The sequence below is a fragment of the Tupaia chinensis genome, unplaced genomic scaffold, assembly GCF_000334495.1.
Source record: "Tupaia chinensis unplaced genomic scaffold, TupChi_1.0 Scaffold149922_1, whole genome shotgun sequence".
NCBI lineage: Eukaryota > Metazoa > Chordata > Mammalia > Scandentia > Tupaiidae > Tupaia > Tupaia belangeri.
In genome coordinates this window covers 256,198-278,449 of record NW_006209766.1, presented here as the reverse complement: position 1 = coordinate 278,449, position 22,252 = coordinate 256,198, and the positions used below count along the sequence as shown (strand labels likewise).

The following is a 22,252-nucleotide window of genomic DNA, read 5'->3' as shown; positions in this document are numbered from 1 at the left end:
AGAGACAGAGAGACAGAAAGCAAGAAATCACCCCCCAGGGGGATGGTCACACCACAATCCCTTCTCCTCCATTCTCCTCTCGGGACTTTGGGCACGCACACACACGCGCCCGGCATGAGTTTTAAGCCACTGGGTCTGTGACGTGAACCATGGTCGACTACGTGGGAGAGTCCAGCGACACAGCCATTATGCCAACTGCTGGTCCCCATCATTTAATGTTTAGTTTGTTATCACAATAATACTGTGAAAGGCAAAAGTAACCTGGGTTTGTTTGTGTGTGTGTGTGTGTGTGTGTGTGTGTGTGTGTGTGTGTGTTTTGTTTGTTTCTGGGGAAAAAAGAGAACCAATTCCTGTACTCACCTTATCTTGTAAGGTGAGAACGGTCACTTTATGAACATTGAGCCGTACGGTCACCTCTGGCTTACTGGCACATACATAGCAATTGGGGTTGGGAGGATCCAGTGCACAAGGCACAAGAAGCTTCTTTCTTGGGTTTGGTTGTTTATTTAAAAAAATCTTTGGAGACAAAACAAACAAAAATTTTAAATGTGAGTTACAGTTTTATACATCACAATCTAAAATCTTATTCACTGTATATTCAATTAAAAAATTTAAATATTCCCTTGTAGGTGGCAAAAAGTATCAAGAAAATCAAGACTAGCTTAATTGCCTGGTTTTCCAATCTTCTTTTCTAGTCACCTACCAGTAAAAGGATGGGTTTACTGAAAAGACACCTCTTTGTACTGAACAAGACTTCTATATATTTCTCTACAACCTAGTTTAGCAAGACTAATGGCATAGACATCTTCATCTCTGGTATCATTATTAAATCAGTATTGGGGTGTCCTCTGTAGTGGTTATTATCAACGTTAAACTAACTTGAAAAAGATACACTCATTTTCCCAATTAACAATGTTTTCACATACATCTAAAACCAATGTGACTGCTCTTCTTTGTGTTTTGTTGTTGTTGTTTTTTGAGAGGTTTTTGCTATAGGGCGCAAGACAGAAAGCGAGAAATCACCCCCCAAGGGGGATGGCTACACGGCAATCCTTTCTTCTCTTGGGATCTTGGGCATGCACACACACGTGCCCAGAGTAAGTTTTAAGTCACCACGCCTGGGACTCAAACCATGGTTGGTCATGTGGGAGTCCAACTGTCTTAACCACCATGCTATCTGCTGGCTACTAAATCCAGACATACTATTCTCTAAGTCCAAGAATGGGACAGAGCTGAGCAGGCAGAAAGATGGGAAGGCTGTTACAGGAAACGATAGACATTTTTATACGTTTAATATATTACTTTAAGTTTTCTTATTTTTGATATTTTTTCAGAGTTATTTTATTCAACTTTATTTTAGTTTGACCAGAGGGGACGGAGTGAGTGGGGGCAGTGAGAAAGCAAGCCTCCAGGTCTGGGACTCAAACCATGGTCAACCATGTGGGAGTCCAGTACCCTTAACCACCATGCCATCTGCCAGCCCACTTTGGTTGTTTTTTAAAGTTCACTCCATTCATAATATAGAGCATTAAGTGGAAGCTTACATAATAAGAGTGCACTAGTACAAGATGCACCCCAAATGGGGTCTGAGTGGCCTGTGATCCCTTTCTCCCACACCTCCATCTATTCAGGATCTTGGGCACACACACATATGTTTCCAGTAAACTGGGTCAGGGATCTGAATCCACACTCAGATCCCATTTAACTAAATTGCAGCCCCGTACACCATGAACTGTACTATGAAGTCTTGATGGATAATTAGTATTAAAAAAAGTTCAAGGGCCAGCAGGTGGTGGGGTGGTTAAAGCACTGGATGTCCACATAGTGGAGCCCTGGATCTAACAGCTTGAAAATCACACCATAGTTGACCACGGTTCGAGTCCTGGACCTGGTGGCTTAAACTCACCCCGGGTGCGTATGTGCCTAAAATCCTGAGAGGAAATGGAGAAGGGATTGCAGTGTGGCCATCCCCCCTGAGAAGTGATTTCTCACTTTCTGTCTCTGTCTCTCTCTCTGTGTTTCTGGCAAGCGCACGCACTAGCTTATATCCCATTAAAGTAGCAACGTATAATGGGAGATGCCTATATAAAGTAAAGGACCTGGAAAGGGAGAAGACTAAAAAGGATAAAAATGCTTTTAACACAAAAAGAGCAAGACAGGGACCGGCAGTTAGTGTAATGGCTATGTCTCTGGACTCCCACGTAGTCGACCGCCATTTGCATCCCGGACCCGGTGACTTAAAACACACGCTGGGAGTGTGTGCGTGCATGCCCAAGATCTGAGAAGAGAATGGCGGAGAAGGGAATGCGGCACCGCGGCATGGCCATCTCCCCTGGGGGGTGATTTCTTGCTTTCTGTCTCTCTGTCTGCTGAGCACACGTGCCCCCTACAGCAAAAACCTCTCCAAAAAAACCCAAAACAAAACAAAAAAGAGCAAGACAAATTAATCTAACCTTAACACTCAGAGAAGAGAAATATCTTTCCATATAATTCATTGCAAAAAAGATAATAAGGTTCACGTGGATTTGCTATCTGAATATATATATACATAGACGTTGAGCCTAAAGCTGAGAATTTAATTGGTCCTAGATTATAGCATTGGTCCAAACACCCAAAAATAAACACAAATGCTCTCTGAAGAAACATACCTTAGGGACCAACAGTGGGCGTAATGGCTATGTCACTGGACTCCCATGTAGTCGACCGTGGTTCAAGTCCCAGACCCAGTGGCATAAAATCACACTGGGCGCGTGTTTGTGCATGCTCAAGATCCCAAGAGAAGAAAGGCAGAGAAGGGATTGCAGCACAGTCATCCCTCCCTGGGGGGGGTGATTTCTCGCTTTCTGTCTCTGTCTTCCTGGTGAGCACAGATGCCCTATAGCAAAAATCTCTCAATAAATAAATAAATAAATAAAACAAAGAAGAAACATACCTTAAATGGATCCCAAAAGAATGATCACAAATGATCCTAATATATACTAATTCAGTTAAAAAAATCATTAAAACATATAAGCAACCAAAACAGAGAGATCTAGTGGAAATGAGTAGACATACCCAGACATTAACATTACCCAAGAATATAAGATAACTTTTAAAAAGGAAGATAACCATAAAATGAACAGAATTTAAAAACAATATAAAACTCCCAAAGCTTTATAAAAAAAAGAAAAACCTGAAAAAATTTCTTGGTGACTCCTCAACAATGAATTCCTCTAAGAATTAGTAAAATTGGAAATGCTAAAAGCAGATTAACTGGTTTCTACTTATTAGACAAAAATAAATGTGCTTTTCCTTTTTGTTTCAGAAAGCTTCAACACCCACTCGCAAGATGACAAGAATAATTATTTTTCTCATGGCTTTAAACCAATTTTAATGTTTTTAATCTTAAAAATGTTTAATGTGCAGGCCAGCAGATGGTATGGTGCTTAAGGTACTGAATTTGTACACAGCCAACTGCCGTTCCAGTCCTAGACCTAGTAGATTATTTTCTCACTTTTCTTTTTTTTTAAATAATTTTTATTTATCTTTATTTATTTGTTCATTTATCTTATTTACTTTTTGGGGGGGAGAGGTTTTTGCTATTGGGCGTGTGCGCTCGCCAGACAGAGACATAGAAACAGAAAGCGAGAAATCACCCCCCAGGGGAGATGGTCACACCCCGCAATCCCTTCTCCTCCATTCTCCTCTCGGGATCTTGGGCATGCACGCACATGCGCCCAGTGTGAATTTTAAGCCACTAGGTCCACGACGTGAACCGCAGTCGACTACGTGGGAGTCCAGCAACATAGCCATTACGCTAACTGCTGGTTTCCTATTTTATTTTATTTGACCAGAGAGGGACAGAGAGAGAGAGACAGAGACAGAGAGAGAAAACAAGCTGCCAGGTCTGGAATTCAAACTGCAGTCAGCCACGTGGGAGTCCAGTGCCCCAAACCACCATGCCATCTACCAGTTCCGCTTTCTCTCTTTCATCTCTCTCTGGTCAAATTAAAAAATATAATACAATATACAAAATATAATATATACAAAATATAATAAATACAATTAAATGATTATTTTAAAAAATGTGTAATTTTTTTGTTGCTATTATACGGTGACAGAGAGCCAAAGTGAGATATCAACTGCCAGGGAGGATGGCCACACCACAACCCATTCTCTTCCATTCTCCTCTCGAGATTTTTGAGAATGCACATGCACACACCCAGTATGTTTTTCAAACCATCAGGTCCAGGACTCGAACCATGAATTTGGCCATGTGGGATCCAGCTGTCCTAGCCTCTATGCTGCCTGCTGGCTCTTCTTTAATGTACCTTTAACAAATTACTTAAAATAAAAGTTCAATAAAACAGTGCAAACAGAAATACTCACTGTTCTACACTGGTCTATTTTTCCTGATAAAATCTTCAATCCTTCCAACACTATCAATCCAGCAATTACTGCATTAGTGGTAGCAATAGCAGAAATGATATTACCTGCCATGGCTGAGGAGAAAAGAGATAATATTTAGCTATTAAAATAGAAAAAACGATTCTTAAGTCTTGAAGATAAAATAGAAGTATGTGACAACTTACATTTTATATCAAATCTGCTCTTCATATTCATGCTAAAAATATGCATCCTGAGGTTTGCAGCAGAGGTGACAAAATCCATCGCAGAAGGATCATCCTGCCAATAATTTAAACAAGTCCCACAAGTTTACTTGTCTGATTAGTATTATTCTCAGAACAATGTTTTCATATGTTTATAACATTGCAGACCGCCAATTAGAACAAAGGTGGTCTTGAGGGAGAACCCACTGAGGTAGGGCTTTATAGGAGCGTGGAGGTGTGGTAAAGAGGGGGCAAAATGTCATCAACTTCTCTGGAAAGTAGCCTGACAAAAACACCAAGAACCACCAGGCTTCTAGGAAATAATTCCTGCCTAAACAATGCACTGGAGACTAAGTGTATACACACATTTTCCATGAACTTCTTGAAGAGACCACATATTACAGAAGAAGTTTGTCTATTTACTTAAGCGAACAAAACATTTCCCTGTAATGAGTTCAACTTATTTTTTTCACCAACATAATTATAAATAAACCATGAATAGACTTCATTATAAATAAACATAGCTGGACTTCATTATCAAGTCTGATGACCTTGCTTGAATTTACGCAAAGCTATTTCTCAGTTATCTGTGGGTAATTGGTTTCTGGGCCCCATGTAGAACCAAAATCCACAGGTACCCAAGTTCCTTATGTAAAATGGTGTATATAACCTCCACATCCTTTCCAGTATACTTCAAAATTATCTCTAGGTTACTTAATACAATACAAATGCTATGTGAATGGTTGCTCTAATGTATCAGTTAGGAAATAATGACCTCAAAAAATGTCTGAACATATTCGATAGAGATACAACCAACTTTTTCCCCTCAAATATTTTTGATTCACAGATGAATCCACAGATACAGAAGGTCAACTGGAAAATCAAAAATAGAGATGAAGGGACCAGCAGTTAGCGTCATGGCTATGTCGCTGGACTCCCATGTAGTCGACCGCGGTTCAAGTACTGGACCCAGTGGCTTAAACTCACGCCGGGCACGTGTGCGTGCGTGCCCAAGATCCCGAGAGGAGAGTGGAGAAGGGATTGCGGCGTGGCCATCCCCCCTGGGGGGTGATTTCTCGCTTTCTGTCTCTGTCTGTCTGGGGAGCGCACGCGCCCTATAGCAAAAACCTCTCTCAAAAAAAAAAAAAAAAAGAGAGAGAGAGATGATAACATACAAACCAAATTTAGCATATTTCTTCAAAATTGGATGGGGGACCAGTAGTTGGAGTAATGGCTATGTCACTGGACTCCCACGTAGGTGACCATGGTTCGAGTCCCAGACTCAGTGGCTTAAACTCACGCCAGGTGTGTGTGCGTGCATGTCCAAGATCCCAAGAGGAGAATGGAGAAGGAATTGTGGTGTGGCCATCCCCCCAATGGGTGAATTCTTGCTTTCTGTCTCTTTGTCTCTCTGCCTTTCTGGTGAGTGCATGTGCCCTATGCAAAAACTAAAAAAGAAAAAAAAAAAAAAAGCCAAACGAACAACAACAAAAAACCTCTTAAAATTGGATAGGAAAAAAATCCAGAAAAATGTTTATATTACAACTTTTAAGAACTAAACTACCACACATTTTAAAAACAAACCTTATCCCAGATGAGCTCAGCTCCATCCCCTTTTTCGGCTAAATGAACTCTCAAAGTTTCAATGCTCTTTGAAAACAGAATTGCATAACTCTTCACGTCCAGAACCTGCTGGTCTTTCAGACCTAACTGGGGTTCATTTTGTTGATCAGATGCACTGGTTTCTTCACCTAAAGAAAAAAAGTATTACAAATGTCACTAAGGAACTTATTTTACAAATTCAATGCCTGACCAATCAGAAAACCAAAAACTATGAGACAAATTCTATCATAATAATTATCACTCTAAATTAATCTGTACCCAAAAAATGGAGACAGGAAAGGTACATGACCACCTCAGGACCTCAGCTACTGAGGGATTCAAGGATACAATGCAGGTGAGATGCTAAGCACTATGCCCAACACACAGCACTCAAGATTCACAGTGAATTGATTGGATAAATATCTCATATTGCTGAGAATGTTACAAAGTGACATCCCAAGTCTTCTGAAATCTTTGAAGTTCAATGTGCTTTGAACTGCTGTACCTAAACAAATTGTACTACAGTTCAGATCAAGGAAACACGATGTGTAGACAGGCAGTGGGATAAGAAAGTACTCACTGCAACAGTTTCTTCCTACATTTGGAATTTTAAAGTGTATTTCTTAACTAAATATTAAAGAGATAAATGGTAAGGGAACAAAGTATGTGCACATATACATTCATCACAACACTATTTCACTAAACATCAAACAACCTCAGGTTGAATAGTAAGGGATGCGGTAAATGATATTGATTGAAAAAGCCAGTACATAAATAGTGTGACTCCATTTAAGTGAAGTGTATACATGACTGCTTCCTTCTATGTGCATAGAACTGGCTACCAGAAAATTTTGTAAAACACTAATAGCAGCAACTTCTCTCTGTGAGGATTTCCAATGATTTTTCTTTATACTTTTTTTACTGATTAAATGTCTAGACACAGGACCAGCAGATGGCATAATGGCTAAGCTGCTGGACTCCAACATGGCTCACCAGGGTTTAAGTCCTAGACCAAGCAGTTTGAGACTCAAACTAGGTGCCCATGTGTGCATGCCCAAAATCCTAAGAGGAGAATGGAGAAGGGGTTGGGGTGTGCCCTTACCCCCAACCCCCGAGGGGTGATTTCTTGCTTTCAGTTTCTTCAGTGAGTGCATGCATGCTATAGCAAAAATCTTTCTTAAAAATAAAATAAACATAATCAAGAAACAATAGGGCTATTTAAGACTTTAAGTGAAAGAACTTCCAGTATAGGTAGCCCAAAGAACAGAAAGTGTTCTTTACCTTGACTTTGTACTTCAGCCCAATCCAACGGAACTGGAGGTTTCCTTTTCCTCCACAGTTTGTCCATTGTCAATAGATACCTGATATCATCTTTAAAAAGCTGGAAAAAAAAAAAAAAAAAAAAAAAGGTAAATCTCACGAACCCTACAGTTCCTAGGCTGGTAAAATACAACAAATTTTCACTGTTGATTTGTTATAAATATTACACCATAAAATCTGACTTAAAATCACATTATCGGGACCAGCAGATGATATTTAATGGTTATATCGCTGGACTTGCACACGGCCGACTACAGTTCGGATCTGGTGGCTTGCTTTCTTTCTCTCTCTCTGGTCTAATTAAAATAAATACATACAAAAAGGTTTTTTGTTTTTTTTTTTAAAATCATATTATCAGGGACCAGCAAGTGCGTGATATTAAGGTGCTGGACTCCCACATGGCTGACCATGGTTCAAGCCAGAACCTGGTAGCCTGCTTTCTTAACCCCCTCACTCCCTCTCTCTGGTGAATAATAAAGTTAAGTAATTCTTGGGGGAAAAATGACACGTATCAGGAGTAACAATTTTCAAGAGCAAAAACAAACATCTGAAATCTTTTTAAGAAATTTTACACAAAATCCCTGCACTTGACTCTGTTAAAGCAGAAGCACTCCAAGGAAAGCAGAGTACAGGCCCTCTGAACGATGCTGACTGCTCCTGCCCTCTTGAGCCACGTCCCTAAAAGCTCCTTGAGAATTTCAAAGATCAAACTAGAGAACAATCATACAGTAATAAATACACACCAACTGACCAAGAATTGAAAATGAACCTAGATATACCAGTTCACAGTATCTCCAAGTTTGCCAGTAAAGCATTAACATGATCAACAACAGAATTTCTTAACTATCTCTAATATCTTCAAAATGTGACCACCACATTAAAAAAAACAAAAAACAAAAAACAAACAAACAAAAAAACCCCACAAAATCCCAAACACAGTCCGGCTGGTGGCATAGTGGTTAAAGTGGCCGGATCCCACATGGCTAACTGCACAGTTCAGGTCCTGGACCCAGTGGCTTGAGAAACATCTCAGATACATTTGCATGCAAACCCAAAATCTCAAAAGGAGAATGGAGAAAGGCCCGTGGGGTGGCTATTCCCATTCCCTCCAGCCTGCCCTTCCTCTCTCTCTGCTGAATTGCACGTACCCTATAGTAAGTTAAAAAACAAAACAAAAAAATTTAAAACAAAAAGAAAAAAAGCCACCCAAACACACCAACTATTGTGACAAAAATGAGAACACTGGATCAGCAGATGGTGTAATGGTTACATGACCTGTCTCACACCTGGTCAACCATGGTTTGAGTCCCAAATCCGGTGGCCTGAAACTCATGCTGGGAGCACGTGCATGCGTGCCAATAATCCTGGGAGGGGAATGGAGAAGAAGGGATTGAGGCATGGTCATTCCCTCCTCCCCCTGTGGGGTGATTTCTCCTTTCTGTGTCTGTCTCTCACACATGCCCTACAGCAAAAATCTTGGGACCAGCAGTTGGCGTAATGGCTATGTCGCTGGACTCCCATGTAGTCAACTGCAGTTCGAGTCCTGGACTCGGTAGCTTAAACTCAAGCCGGGCACATGTGTGTGCGTGCCCAAGATCCCGAGAGGAATATGGAGGAAAAGCAACTGCGTAGCCATCCCCTCTAGGGGGTGATTTCTCGCTTTCTGTCTGTCTGCTCTGTCTTTCTGGAGAACACACACGCCCTATAGCAAAATCCTGTCCCCTCCCCTCAAAAAAACAAAACACTACCTGCCATCAGTAGACTAAGAAACCATCACATGAAAACATGACAGAATTTCAGTTGATTTTAACACTTTTACTTTTTCCTTATCTTCTTTTACTATTGTTGTAGAAATATAAGGTAGCAATTCAGATTTGGTTAAATTAAAAAATTAGAAGTATTTACTTTTTGAAAAAAGTATTTTCTTTGGGGCCAACAGGTAGTGTGGTGGTTGAGATGCTAGACTCTCACTCACAGGGCTGACCACAGTTTAAGTCCCAGACCTAGTGGCTTGCTTTCTCACTCTCTCTCTTGAATACGTGCCCTAAAGCAAATTTTAAAATAACAACAATAATAAATAAAATTAAATAAGTAATTTTAATTTAAAAAGTATTCTCTTCAATCACAACAGGCTTTTTTTAAAAAAAAAAAAATAAAAAACGCTTATTTAGATCAGTTAAAGCGGATTTAATCTTTGAAAAATAAGTACAATGGGACCAGCAGTTGGCATTAATTGCTATGTTGCTGCACTCTCATGTAGTCGAGTCCCAGACCTGGTGGCTTAAACTCACGCTGGGCATGTGTGCAAGCATGCCCAAGACCCTGAGAGGAGAATGGAGAAGGGATTGTAGTGTGGCCATCCCCCCTGGGGGGTGATTTCTCACTTTCTGTCTCTCCAGAGAGCACGCAAGTCCTGTAGCAAAAACCTCTCCAAAAAAAGAAAAAAAAGAGAAGAAAAAGAAGTACAATATATAACTAATGAGAATATAATTCAGTGTGAGAATCACTATGAGGATTTTTGTTTTATCTGTATAAGAAATAAGGAAAGAATACAAGGAGATAACCTCTGAAATGGGAACATAGGCAAGACAATTTGGCTAACCAATGTGACCAGAGACATTTTATAGACCTTGAATACTTGGCTTAAAAGCTTGCTAGGCCAGCCAACAAGTGGCGTGGTGGTCAAAGGCACTGGATTCCCACATGGTGGACCACAGTTCAGGTCCTGGACCTGGCGGTTTGCTTTCTCCAAGCCCCCGCCCATCTCTTTCTGATCAAATTTAAAAGAAAAAAAAAATTAAATAAATAATATATATATTTTAAAAAGCTTGCCTAACAAGGGAATAAGCAAAGACTTATGAACACAAGATCCACCTCTTCTTTTTAATTTGACAGAGGACAAGCCCACTCACCAGAGAGAGGGAAAGGGAGAAAACACCCCTCAATGGGACCGTCACACCACAATTTCTCAAACTTTCCATTCCACCGGGGGCATGCATTTACATGTACTTGGCATGTTTCTTAAATAGAAGGGTCCAGCACCTGAACTGTGCACTCAGCCATGTGGGATTTAGCTCCTCTAATCACCCGGTCATCAATGATGCTGGCCCTCACCTCCCTCCTTATCCAGCTATTAAATGTAGGCTCCTCAATGTCGGAGTCTCCCAGAGTTCAGTACTGACCAATCTTCTCATGCTACACTATCACATATATTCCTCTTGGTTATGACACCCATAAACCTCTAAGTGCCAATCACATCTGTTCCACAGGAATCTCCAATGAGCTCAAAACCGACTACATCACCTTTTCCTACACTCCATCACCCATACACACATCTTGTCACCTCACCTATCTCAGAATAGCTCTTCTGTTCATCCAGCTGCCCAACAAGAAACTAGGTATCCTTCTTGATTCCTCACCATGTACAACCAAAGTCCTGCTGACTCTACTCCTTCGCTCTCCATTGGGAATGCAGATAGTTTGCAGTTCAGATGACTACAGCCCTATACAACTCCAGAGCCATGATCCCATACTGGTTATGATATGAAGATAAGGTCCTAGAGTGACACAGTATATCCCCTCTTGCCCTTACAGTAACTGTATATAAGACTACCTTTCAACAGGTTCCTACTGCCTTGGCATAACATCATTAACAGTCTACAAACTCTTGTTTTATCTGGCCTCAGCTTATCTTTCTAATCATCTCTTTACATGTTCTCTTTTAATGGTAATTACTTCAGATTTTCAACCTGACACTGTCTTTTGTACATGCCGCACTCCCAATCCCACTGCTGTTCCTTCAAGTCTTGGGGTTTAAATGTTATCTCCTCTAGAAACCCTCTTTTGAGGGACCAACAGATGGCGTAGTGGACTCCCACATGGTCAACCAAGGTTAACACTGTGACTCTGAAATTACTTGTTCAACACTTGACCTCCTTTCTAGACTGTTTCTCCCAAGAAGCAGACCCCATTTTCTCTCTTGTTCACAAGTAAATCCCCTGTACTGTAAGAGTGCTCAGCACACAGATGCTTAGAACACCTCCCGAGGAACAGACGAGAAATGTACTTGGGGATTATTCTGGCACTCAAATATCGATCATACTGGAACGAAAAATAGGTGCTAAGCATATTAGTTTGGAAAATACTGCTATAATCTACACCTGAGTTTAGCACATTTTAAGTATAATCAAAATACAAACCATTTTCGGGAACTAGCAGTTAGTGTAATGGCTATGTCGCTGGACTCCCACGTAGTCGACCGTGGTTCGCGTCCCGGACCCGGTGGCTTAGAACTCACGCTGGGCGCGTGTGCGTGTGTGCCCAAGATCCCGAGAGGAGAATGGAGGAAAAGGGATTGCAGCGTGACCATCCCCCCTGAGGGGTGATTTCTCGCTTTCTGTCTCTATGTCTCTGTCTGTCTGGCGAGCACACGCGCCCTATAGTGAAAACTTGTCCAAAAATAAATAAATAAAAATAAAAATACAAACCATTTTCTAAGAAAAAAATTGTAGTAGTGAGCAAATAAATTGGCTTAAGAGAAGCAACCGGGGGACAAGCAGGTAGGGTACTGGTTAAGACACTGGATTCCCACACGGTCAACCACAGTGAAAGTCCTGGACTTGACAGCTTGGAAATCATGCGAGGAACATGTGCATGCATGACCAAAGTCCCAGGAGAAAATGGAAAAGGGATTGCATCATGGCTATCCCTCCTGGGGGTGATTTCTGACTTTCCCTCACAGTGTCTCCAGCAAGCACACTCACCCTATGGTAAAAGCCTAAAAAAAAAAAAAAGTGTCAATCTGTGATATCTGTTACCACTGAGGAAAAAAAAATGTATATAAACCGGAGAGAGCCAGTAGGCCAATTGCTTAGCCAGACCTATACACAAAAGGCAGCAGAGAGAAGCCAGGAAAAGATCCAAGATGAAAGATGAGGAGAAATGCCGAGTAAGGTATAAAGAAAAAGGGGAAAAAAATTGGGGCCAGCAGGTGGCTACCAGGTCTGTGACTCATGGTTTGAGTCAAAGACCTAGTTGCTTAAAAATCACACTGAATTTGTCTCTGTGCATGCCCAAGATTCCAGAGGAGAAGAGGTTATGGCATGGCCATCTCCCTGGGGGGTGATTTCTCACTTTCCCTCTCATTGTCTCTCTCTCTCTAAAGAACACACAAGCCCTTAAGCAAAAACATCTTTAAAAAAGAAAGGAAAAGAAAAAGAAACAGAGTTAGAATAAGACCTCTATTCACAATTATAAAGAAAGTTAAACCTAACCTTAGTAAAAAGTTTAATAGGATCGTATCCAGTTGATTTAGCCCACTCCTTAGTGGAAATACGTTTAATGTCACCATCTTCATTAGATGCTCTGGCTCTGGCTTCGGCTTCTGTTGGTTCCCCTACAAAACAAACATTTTATTTTCAACTACAATAAATGGAGAAGTGAGTTCTCCCTGACCTGTTTTTTTTTTTTTTCTTTTTCTGGAGAGGTTTTTGCTATAGGGCGCGTGCACTTGCCAGACAGACAGAAAGCGAGAAATTACCCCCCAGGGAGTTGGCCACGCAGCAATCCCTTCTCCATTCTCCTCTTGGGAACGCACGCACACACACCTGGCGTGAATTTAAGCCACTGGGTCCGGGACTCGAACCGTGGTCGATTCCATGGGATCCCAGCAACATAGCCACTATGCTAACTGCTGGTCCCTCTCCCTCACCCTTGAGGGGATAAAAAACAATCACTCATGGAAGTTATTTGCAAGTAAACATTCTGAGTTCAAGAAGAAAGCAAAGTAACATGCTCATCAGCATTATTTTTAAGGGACAGAGGCCGGCAGGTGGTGTGGCAGTTAAGGACACTGGACTTACACAAGGCTGACCATGGTTTGAGTCTTGGACATGGTGGCTTACTCTCTTACATCCCTCCCCCACTCTGTCCTTCTCTAGTCAAACTAATATAAATAAAGTTAAAATGAAAACAAACAAACAAACAAAAACAAAAACAAAAAACCTCTTTAAAAAGATTCTGTAAGGAACATCTTCAGTTTCTAAGGTCCACTGCTATACTATGACAGTTAAAAGGACAGATTTCTCAGGACCAACAAATAGCATAATGGTTACATAGCTGGACTCCCATGTAGTCGACTGTGGTTCGAGTTCTGGACCTGACAGGTTAAAACTCACATTGGGTGTGTGTGCGCCCCAAACCCCATCCCGTCAAATAAAAAATAATTAAATAAAGTTAAAAAGAAATAAAAAGAAAACATGTAACCAGCAGATGGCGTCATGGTTATGTCACTAGACTCCCACATGGCCAACCATGGTTCAAGTCCCAGATTTGGAGGCAAGAAACACATGCCAGGTGCATGTGCATGCATGCCCAAAGTTCTGAGAGGATAATGAAGAAGGAACTGCAGTATGGCCATTCCCCCAGAGCATGATTTCTTGCTTTTTGTCTCTGTCTTTTCAGTGAGCGCACACGCCCTAAGGCAAAAATTTCTGTTAAAAAAAAAAAAAATACATGTTAACCGTCTTACCTACCACAAAATAGCAGTGACTTTTTTTTTTCTTCTAAGTTACCACTATTAAGTTAAATTAGCAAAATAAAGGTATTAGTCCTGAGTAAGAAAAATTGCCAAATCATGTACTCACAGGAGGCTTCAGGGTCAGCTCTGTCAGGAGATACTTCTTGATCAGCATCTTCTTCCCCAAACAACTGGCTACAATTTAAAAGTAGTAAATATTTATGTACCACACAGAATTCGGAAAATTTTCCTAGTTTCCTCACAAACACTCAATTTAAATTCAAAATGGTTAATGGAATATTGTGAACAACTAATAAATTACTCTATAAACCTAAAAGTCTTAAAACAATCTGTTTTGGGGACTGGCAGGTGGCATGATAGTTAAAGGTGCTAGATTCTAGGCCTGGCAGGTGGCGTGGTGGTTAAGGGTGCTGGACTCCCACATAGCTGACTGTGATTCAAGTCCTGGATCTGGAAGCTTGCTTTCTTGCTTTCTCTCTCTCTCGCTTTCTCTCACTCTGTCCCTCTCTGGTAAAATTAAAATAAATAAATAAATTTAAATAAAATAATCCTTTTAAGGAAAAAAAGAGGTGCTGGATTCCCACATGGCTAACCTCGTTTCGAGTCCTGGACCTGGCGGCTTGTTCTCTCCCTTTCCCTTTCTCTGGTCTAATAAAAAAACTAGTAATAACAAATGGAATTAATCAAATAACTTTAAAAACAAACAAACAAAAACTCTGTTTTATGACGGCTTACACATTAATTTCAACCACAACTCAAGTAAGGGCTAACTATTACTGAACCTATAACCCTTCTGCACATTCCAATGTTAAAGTCTTTGATCATGAAACAGATGAATGGGCTGACCCCGTGGTCAAGTAGCTAAGGGAGTCAAACCCTATATAGCTAACTATGGTTCAAGTTCCACTCCTAGCTCTGAAGGTTTGAAAAGCACTCCAGGAGAATGTGTGCATGCATGCCCAAAACCTCAAAAGGATAGAGAAATGAAAAAGGGAATGTGGCATGACCATGTTCCACTGGAGAGTACTTCCTTCCTCTCCTTCTCTGGTAAATGTCCATGCCCTTGGCAAATCAAAAAAGAAACACAGAAAGAAAATTAGTGGCTTTTACTTTTCATCTTGGGTAACATTCTAATGCCATAGTAACATCTGTGAAAAAAAAAACCTGCAACCAACTGTCCATCATTATATGCCTCCTATAAGTAGAATCTTATTGCAAGTACAAAAAATTCAGTAGTGAAGGGACCAGCAGTTAGTGTAACTGCTGTCGCTGGACTCCCATGTAGTCAACTGCAGTATGAGCCCAGGACCCAGTGACTCAAACTCACACTGGGTGTGTGTGCATGCGTGCCCAAGATCCTGAGAGGAGAAGGGATTGCGGCATGGCCACCCCCCATGGTTATGTGTGTGTGTGATTTCTCACTTTCTCTCTGTTTTTCTGGTGAGTGCATGCGTCCTATAGCAAAAACATCTCAAAAAAGAAGAGGACGGGACTTTGGGAACCAGCTGCCTCCCTGGGTTCAAATCCCCTTTAAAAAAAAAAAAGAAAAGGGACCAGCAGTTAGCATAATGGCTATGTCTCTGGACTCCCATGGAGTCGACCGTGGTTTGAGTCCCAGACCTAGTAGCTTAAACTCACGCCGGGTGTGTGCGTGTGCATGCCCAAGATCCCGAGAGGAGAATGGAGAAGAGACTGCAGCATGGCCATCTCCCCAGGGGTCTGATTTCTCACTTTCTGTCTTTCTGGCGAGCACACGTGCCCTATAGCAAAAGTCTCTCCAAAAAAAGAAAAAAGAATTTCAGCACAGAACAGGACATTTCGTTCAAAAGAAACCTTATCCGCTTAATCAAATGGCCCTACCACATCCAGCTACAACAGCAAAGGGCTATCTTCTTCAAGGGGCTCAAAGTGCCTGCAGTATTAACCAGTTCACCCAGCCCTGGACTGCCAGTTATTCACCTACTTAAATTGGCTCACAAGTGCAGGCCAGAGACAAAACAGGTGAAACAGACTGCTGGCCCAGGCTGAGAAGAAAGTTATCAGTAAAAGAATGTCTCCAGTAAGAGACCACCCACCCTTTGAGCAGGGGTCAACCCTGTCACTATCTTGGTGGAGAATAAGGCTCAGGTGGAGTGGCGACTAAACATGGCATGGATCCCACTGAGCTGGCTGTCTTCCTGCCTGTCCTGCACTGGAAGATAGGGGCTCTCTACTGCGTTATCAAGAAGGCCAGGTTGGGACACCTGGTCCGCAGGAAAACCTGCACCATTGTCACCTTCACACAGGTTCCTCAGAAGACAAAGGTACACTGGCCAAGCTGGTGGAAACAATCAGGACCAATTACAGTGACAGAGATGACAAAAATTCACCATCACTTGGAAGACAATGTCTTAGGTTCAAAATATGTGGCTTGGGACCAGCAGGTAGCGTAATGGCTATGTCGCTGAACTCCCATGTAGTCGACGGTGGTTCAAGTCCTGGACCTGGTGGCTTAAACTCACGCCAGGCACATGTGCATGTGTGTCCAAGATCCTGAGAGAAGAAGGGATTGCAGCATGGCCACCCCCCCCCGGGGGGGTGATTTCTCCCTTTCTGTTTCTGTCTGGCAAGTGCACGTGTCCTATAGTAAAAAACAAACAAACAAACAAAAACTCTCCAAAATATGTGGCTTGCACTGCCAAGCTGGAAAAGGCTAAAGAGCTTCCACTAAATGGGGTTAAATGTAGACTGCTGATTTTTGTGTACACAGAAATAATAAAATATTCTCTTTCAGAAAAAAATGTCCAGACTTTCTCTATGTATAGAAACCTGTAACTTTTCAATCAGATTTAATGTGCCCTACAGTATGAGGTGTAGTATTTTCACTATCATTGTAAAGTATTTTTAGCTTCTGTTGTAATTTCTTTTTAAACCAATGGGTTATTTATAACTATGTTTTCATATTTCCAAATATATAGACTTACATTCAGTTACATACCTATCTCCAATTACCAGACTAGGCTTCCTAAATAGTCCTCGGCATGTAATGATGGCTAAATCCAATTTAACCCAATAAAATCATAATAAAGCTACTAAAGTATCCCTTCACTCTATTTAAACATAAGTACAATCTTTCTAAAATATATCTTCAAAGAATTATTTTATTTAACATTATTTATTTATTTTAATTTGACCAGAGAATGACAGAGTGGAAGAGGGGAAGAAAGTGAGAAAGTAAGTCGCCAGGTCCGAGATTCGAACCACAGTCGGCCACGTTTTATTTGACAGGGGGGTGAGGAGTAAGAAAGCAAGCCAGCAGGTCCAGGACTCAAACTGCGATCAGCCATCCGGGAGTCTAGAGCCCTTTACCACATCACCTGCCAGCCCATCCTTCTAAAATATTTAAATAAAAATGACAACATTTTCCATCATCAGTTCTGAAAAGTATGTCCAGAAATATATATACTCTTACTTGAATAAATACTTTGCCCAAACAATGCAATGGATAGGTTCTGAAGGCGTGTTACGAATTGTACAGCCAGGAAAAGTTCTCTGGGTTGGTTTAGGATGACATTCATAACACTCGGTCACACCCTACAAAATTAGATAAGAGAAAAATATTTATTCCACGATGGTGGCTTCTCATTAATATAAGGTAATATAATCATAAATACTTCATTCATTCGCATTCCAACTGGGTTGCTATCAAGGACATTAAAAATATTAGTGATTACAAAATCCTTATCTTACAAACTCTAGCAGAACAGTTAATTCAATCAATTATAGTCACAGCAAAACTGAGTTAAAACTCCTCTGAATTGCAGCCCCGTGGAAAAAAAAATTTTTTTTGAGAGGTTTTTCACTATAGGGCACGTGTGCTCGCCAGACAGACAGAGACAGAGACAGAAAGCGAGAAATCACCCTCCAGAGGGATGCCACGCCGCAATCCCTTCTCCATTCTCCTCTCGGGATCTTGGGCACGCATACACATGCGCCCGGCATGGGTTTTAAGCCACCGGGTCCGGGATGCGAACTGTGGTCGACTACGTGGGAGTCCAGCGACATAGTCATTACGCTAACTGCTGGTTCCCGCAGCCTGGTGAATATTACTTGTACCTAGGCCAAATACAAATTATTACACCTGAATTCAAATATGAGAAGTTTACCTTGACTGAATTAAATAGAAAACTACCAGAAAGACACTAGCTTTATAATTATTACTCAGTCATAATCTATTATTTAAGTATTATTTATACAGTCAGCTCATATAATCTCCCCAAAATTAAGTGAGCTAAAAGTAATTATTAATTTCAAGAGATATCTAAATACATAAAAAAAATTCTAAATACTATCAAATAATCTCCATTTTGTTGATCTTCACTTATGTTGTAGGGAAGAATCTATGCCCTGGAAGTCTCATGTACCTGAGAAGTCTTTTGAAACCATCAAATGAATACACTTTAGGCCCAGTCAAGGTGTACAGACAATCCCACTGCCTGGGACTATTGGGAAAAGCCACACGAAGGCCAATCTAAACATATTGGGTTACAGCTGCAAATGCCTATTGTCTCAGCAACTGGAAAACCAGGACAGGAGGATTGAGACACAGCAGGACCCCGTCAATCTCTCACTTTCTGACCCTTTCTCTCTCTTTATGAGTGTGGAGAGGGGGATATTTCTCCCATCTCAGCAATTCTCAATCTTACTCTTATATACACTGGTATCTCAGGATCACAGTGATGAGGTTTATTAAAAGCAACGTCTTTCTATTAATGTTTAAAAAACAACTTGCAAACGTCTTATTACAAACTTCATCAGATTCAGGGTGTTCTCCATAACACCATTTCCTGTGCCCTCAGCCTTCCAAGACACTTTCTTGGGGGCAGCCACATAGCAAGCAGCCATTCTTTTTTTAATGGTGAAAAGAGAGAACTACCACTCTGATCTGTTAATGGATAACAATGCCCTTCGCTAACTCAATTAAAATGTAATACACAGTGACATGTGTAACAGTCATTGTAGAACAATAAAGAATAAGCTTCCAAGAGTAATACTTAACAATTAAAGAAAATAAAGCAAAGCCATAATTTTCAACATAAACTGTCTAAAAATAATGGACAAAACCAGTACGTTTTTAGTACAATTCTTTAAAGAGTTTCAAAACCTAAAAACAATATTTCAAATATATCATGTTTAATTTCTTAAAAAAACCTGGATAGCAAAGAAATCTAAAACTGGATTTGGGTACGAAAGCATTTGCTCTATTATTCTCTAGGTTTACGAAATACTAGATACTAAATGTTTTAAGTATCTCAAAAATACAATCCAAAAGTTTTCAAAGTTCTCTTCAGGTTTATAAATGCGGTCTCCCTATAGGCAGTAAGGAACTTTTAGAGCCTGGTTAACCTTATATCCACTACAGCATGACAAGTAGCCTCACAGTAACCAAGAACTTTTAAAGGTAAGTTTATTATGCTTACCAGACTAAGGATTTTAATACCCAAGCTATATGAAAAACAGTGGCTCAGAGCTAAAAGCACTCTTTGCCCATAGTTTTTTGGGTACTTTCATAGCATACTAAGCTTTATAGGGGCACAAAAACCTTTCTATCCTGAATACTGACATATTCATGTTACATAAATCCAAAGTTTATTCCTTCCTTCTCTAAGGTCCCAAATAAGTATCTACAAAGCAAAAACCCAAAACTTTTCTTTACCTTTTTGATAGTAGTTACTTGGCCAAGATAGCCAGCAGTTCCGCTCTCAATAAGGGGGACATCAGCTGCCAAGCACATTCTATTAACATGGTTTCGAGCAGCTGAAAAAAATAAAAAACACTAGTTGGCAAAAGTTTTTGAAAAACAAACAAACAGACAAAAATAAACTATCATTAGGATGGTATTTACTCAAACTTTTTTTTATTGTTTTTATTTTATGCACAATTTCCTTATGCTATAGCGAGTAATTAAATGTAATTGCAAACATTTCTTTTTTTTTAGAGGGTTTTGCTATAGGGCGCGTGCACTCACCAGATAGAGACAGAGAGAGAGACAGAAAGCGAGAAATCACCTCCCAGGGGGGATGGCCATGCCACAATCCCATCTCCTCTGTTCTCCTCTCGGGATCTTGGGTACGCATGCACAGGCGCTCGGCCTGAGTTTTAAGCCACCGGGTCCGGGATGCGAACCGCGGTTGACTACATGGGAGTCCAGCGACATAGCCATTACGCCAACTGCTGGTCCCTAATTGCAAACATTTAAGGGACATTCACTTAACAAAATTTCAAGCATAAGAAATTTGTATCATAAATTTACTCCAGGAAAGTATCCCTATAAAACAAATACATTTTTTTTCTTTTTATTTGCTATAGGGCTTGTGCACTTGCCCAAAACAGACGTTATTTTATGCACAATTTCCTTATGCTATAGCGAGTAATTAAATGTAATTGCAAACATTTCTTTTTTTTTTAGAGGGTTTTGCTATAGGGCGCGTGCACTCACCAGATAGAGACAGAGAGAGAGACAGAAAGCGAGAAATCACCTCCCAGGGGGGATGGCCATGCCACAATCCCATCTCCTCTGTTCTCCTCTCGGGATCTTGGGTACGCATGCACAGGCGCTCGGCCTGAGTTTTAAGCCACCGGGTCCGGGATGCGAACCGCGGTTGACTACATGGGAGTCCAGCGACATAGCCATTACGCCAACTGCTGGTCCCTAATTGCAAACATTTAAGGGACATTCACTTAACAAAATTTCAAGCATAAGAAATTTGTATCATAAATTTACTCCAGGAAAGTATCCCTATAAAACAAATACATTTTTTTCTTTTTATTTGCTATAGGGCTTGTGCACTTGCCCAAAACAGACGGAGATAAAGAGAAATCACACCCACATACACACCCACACCCAGTGGGGGGAGGGGGACCATGCCACATCCCTTCTCCATTCTCTTCTGAAGATTTTGGGCATACTTGCACATGTATTTGCTTGCCCTCCCCCCACATGCCCTCCCTTTCTTCTCTCTCCTTCTCTTAATCTCTTCTCTTTCTTTCCTTTTTTAAAAATAGAGATTTTTGCTATATGATGTATGTACTCACCAGAAAGAGAAAGTGAGAAATCATCCCTCAGGGGGAATGATCACTCCACAATCCCTTCTCCTCCATTCTTTTTTTTTTTTTTGGAGAGATTTTCACTATAGGGGCCGTGCGCTCCCCAAACAGAAAAACGCGCTCCCCAGACAGACAGAGAGAGACATAGAGACAGAAAGCGAGAAATCACCCCCCAGAGGGGATGGTCATGCCGCAATCCCTTCTCCTCCATTCTCCTCTCGGGATCTTGGACATGCGCGCACACGTGCCTGGCGTGAGTTCTAAGCCACCGGGTCCAGGACGCGAACTGCGGTCGACTACGTGGGAGTCCAGCGACATAGCCATTACGCTAACTGCTGGTTCCCTCCTCCATTCTTTTTTTGAGATTTTACGCTGTCTGCTGTTTTTCAAGCACCAGGTCTCGGACTCAAACTGTGCAATCAGCCATGCGAGATCCAGCTGCCACAGGATGGCCCCTTTTTAAATCTTAAAGTCTCAAATACTATCTCCTCAGCTACTGTTTTCTCTCAGTCAAAACACTGTTTCAAGTGTTCTTTAACTTGTAACTATTCTCCAGGAATTGGTTCCAGGATCCTTGAAGATAACAGAATCCAAGGATGCTCAAGTCCCTTACATGAAATGTGCAACACTTGCATATAACCTATACACATCCTCCATATACTTTAAATAATCTCTAGGTTACTTAAAGTATCTAGCAAAATGTAAATACTGTGCAGTTATGCTGTACTATTTTAAAAATAAGTATTATTTTTATTGTTCTTTTACTTTTTATCTCCATTTGATTATATTCCTGGATGAAGAACTCCCAGAAACAGAAGGCCCACTATACATGGAAATAAATGAAAAAGGCAGAATACCAACTTGAAACTATTAAGGCAGTTTAAGGCTCAGAGTAAGAGAGTCATTCTGACTCTCATGTTTTTTTTATTTTTGTTTCTGCCCCCAAATTGTTACAAATTCAGTTGACAGATGTAGTTTTACAGATAGAAGTAATTACAGGCAAAGAATATTATTGAAGTATTTTCAAACTCACAAACCAGACACAAACATCTGTAAATACTGACTGACTATTCAGTATATGATTACATGAACCCCCCCCACCCCCCCCCCCCCCCAC

At 40.9% G+C, this 22,252-nt stretch overlaps 1 protein-coding gene across 1 annotated transcript in view; it reads right to left on the bottom strand.

Annotated features, from left to right (window-relative positions):
- Window positions 1-22,252, bottom strand: part of UBA2 (ubiquitin like modifier activating enzyme 2) — a gene marked incomplete at its 5' end in the record, with an annotated part of 39,227 nt that overhangs the window by 12,416 nt on the left and 4,559 nt on the right. Inside the window, 9 exon segments of the mRNA XM_014585434.1 lie at window positions 361-516; window positions 4,369-4,481; window positions 4,572-4,665; window positions 6,174-6,340; window positions 7,473-7,572; window positions 12,785-12,906; window positions 14,156-14,223; window positions 17,501-17,622; window positions 19,745-19,845. Coding sequence (XP_014440920.1) covers window positions 361-516; window positions 4,369-4,481; window positions 4,572-4,665; window positions 6,174-6,340; window positions 7,473-7,572; window positions 12,785-12,906; window positions 14,156-14,223; window positions 17,501-17,622; window positions 19,745-19,845 — 1,043 coding nt within the window.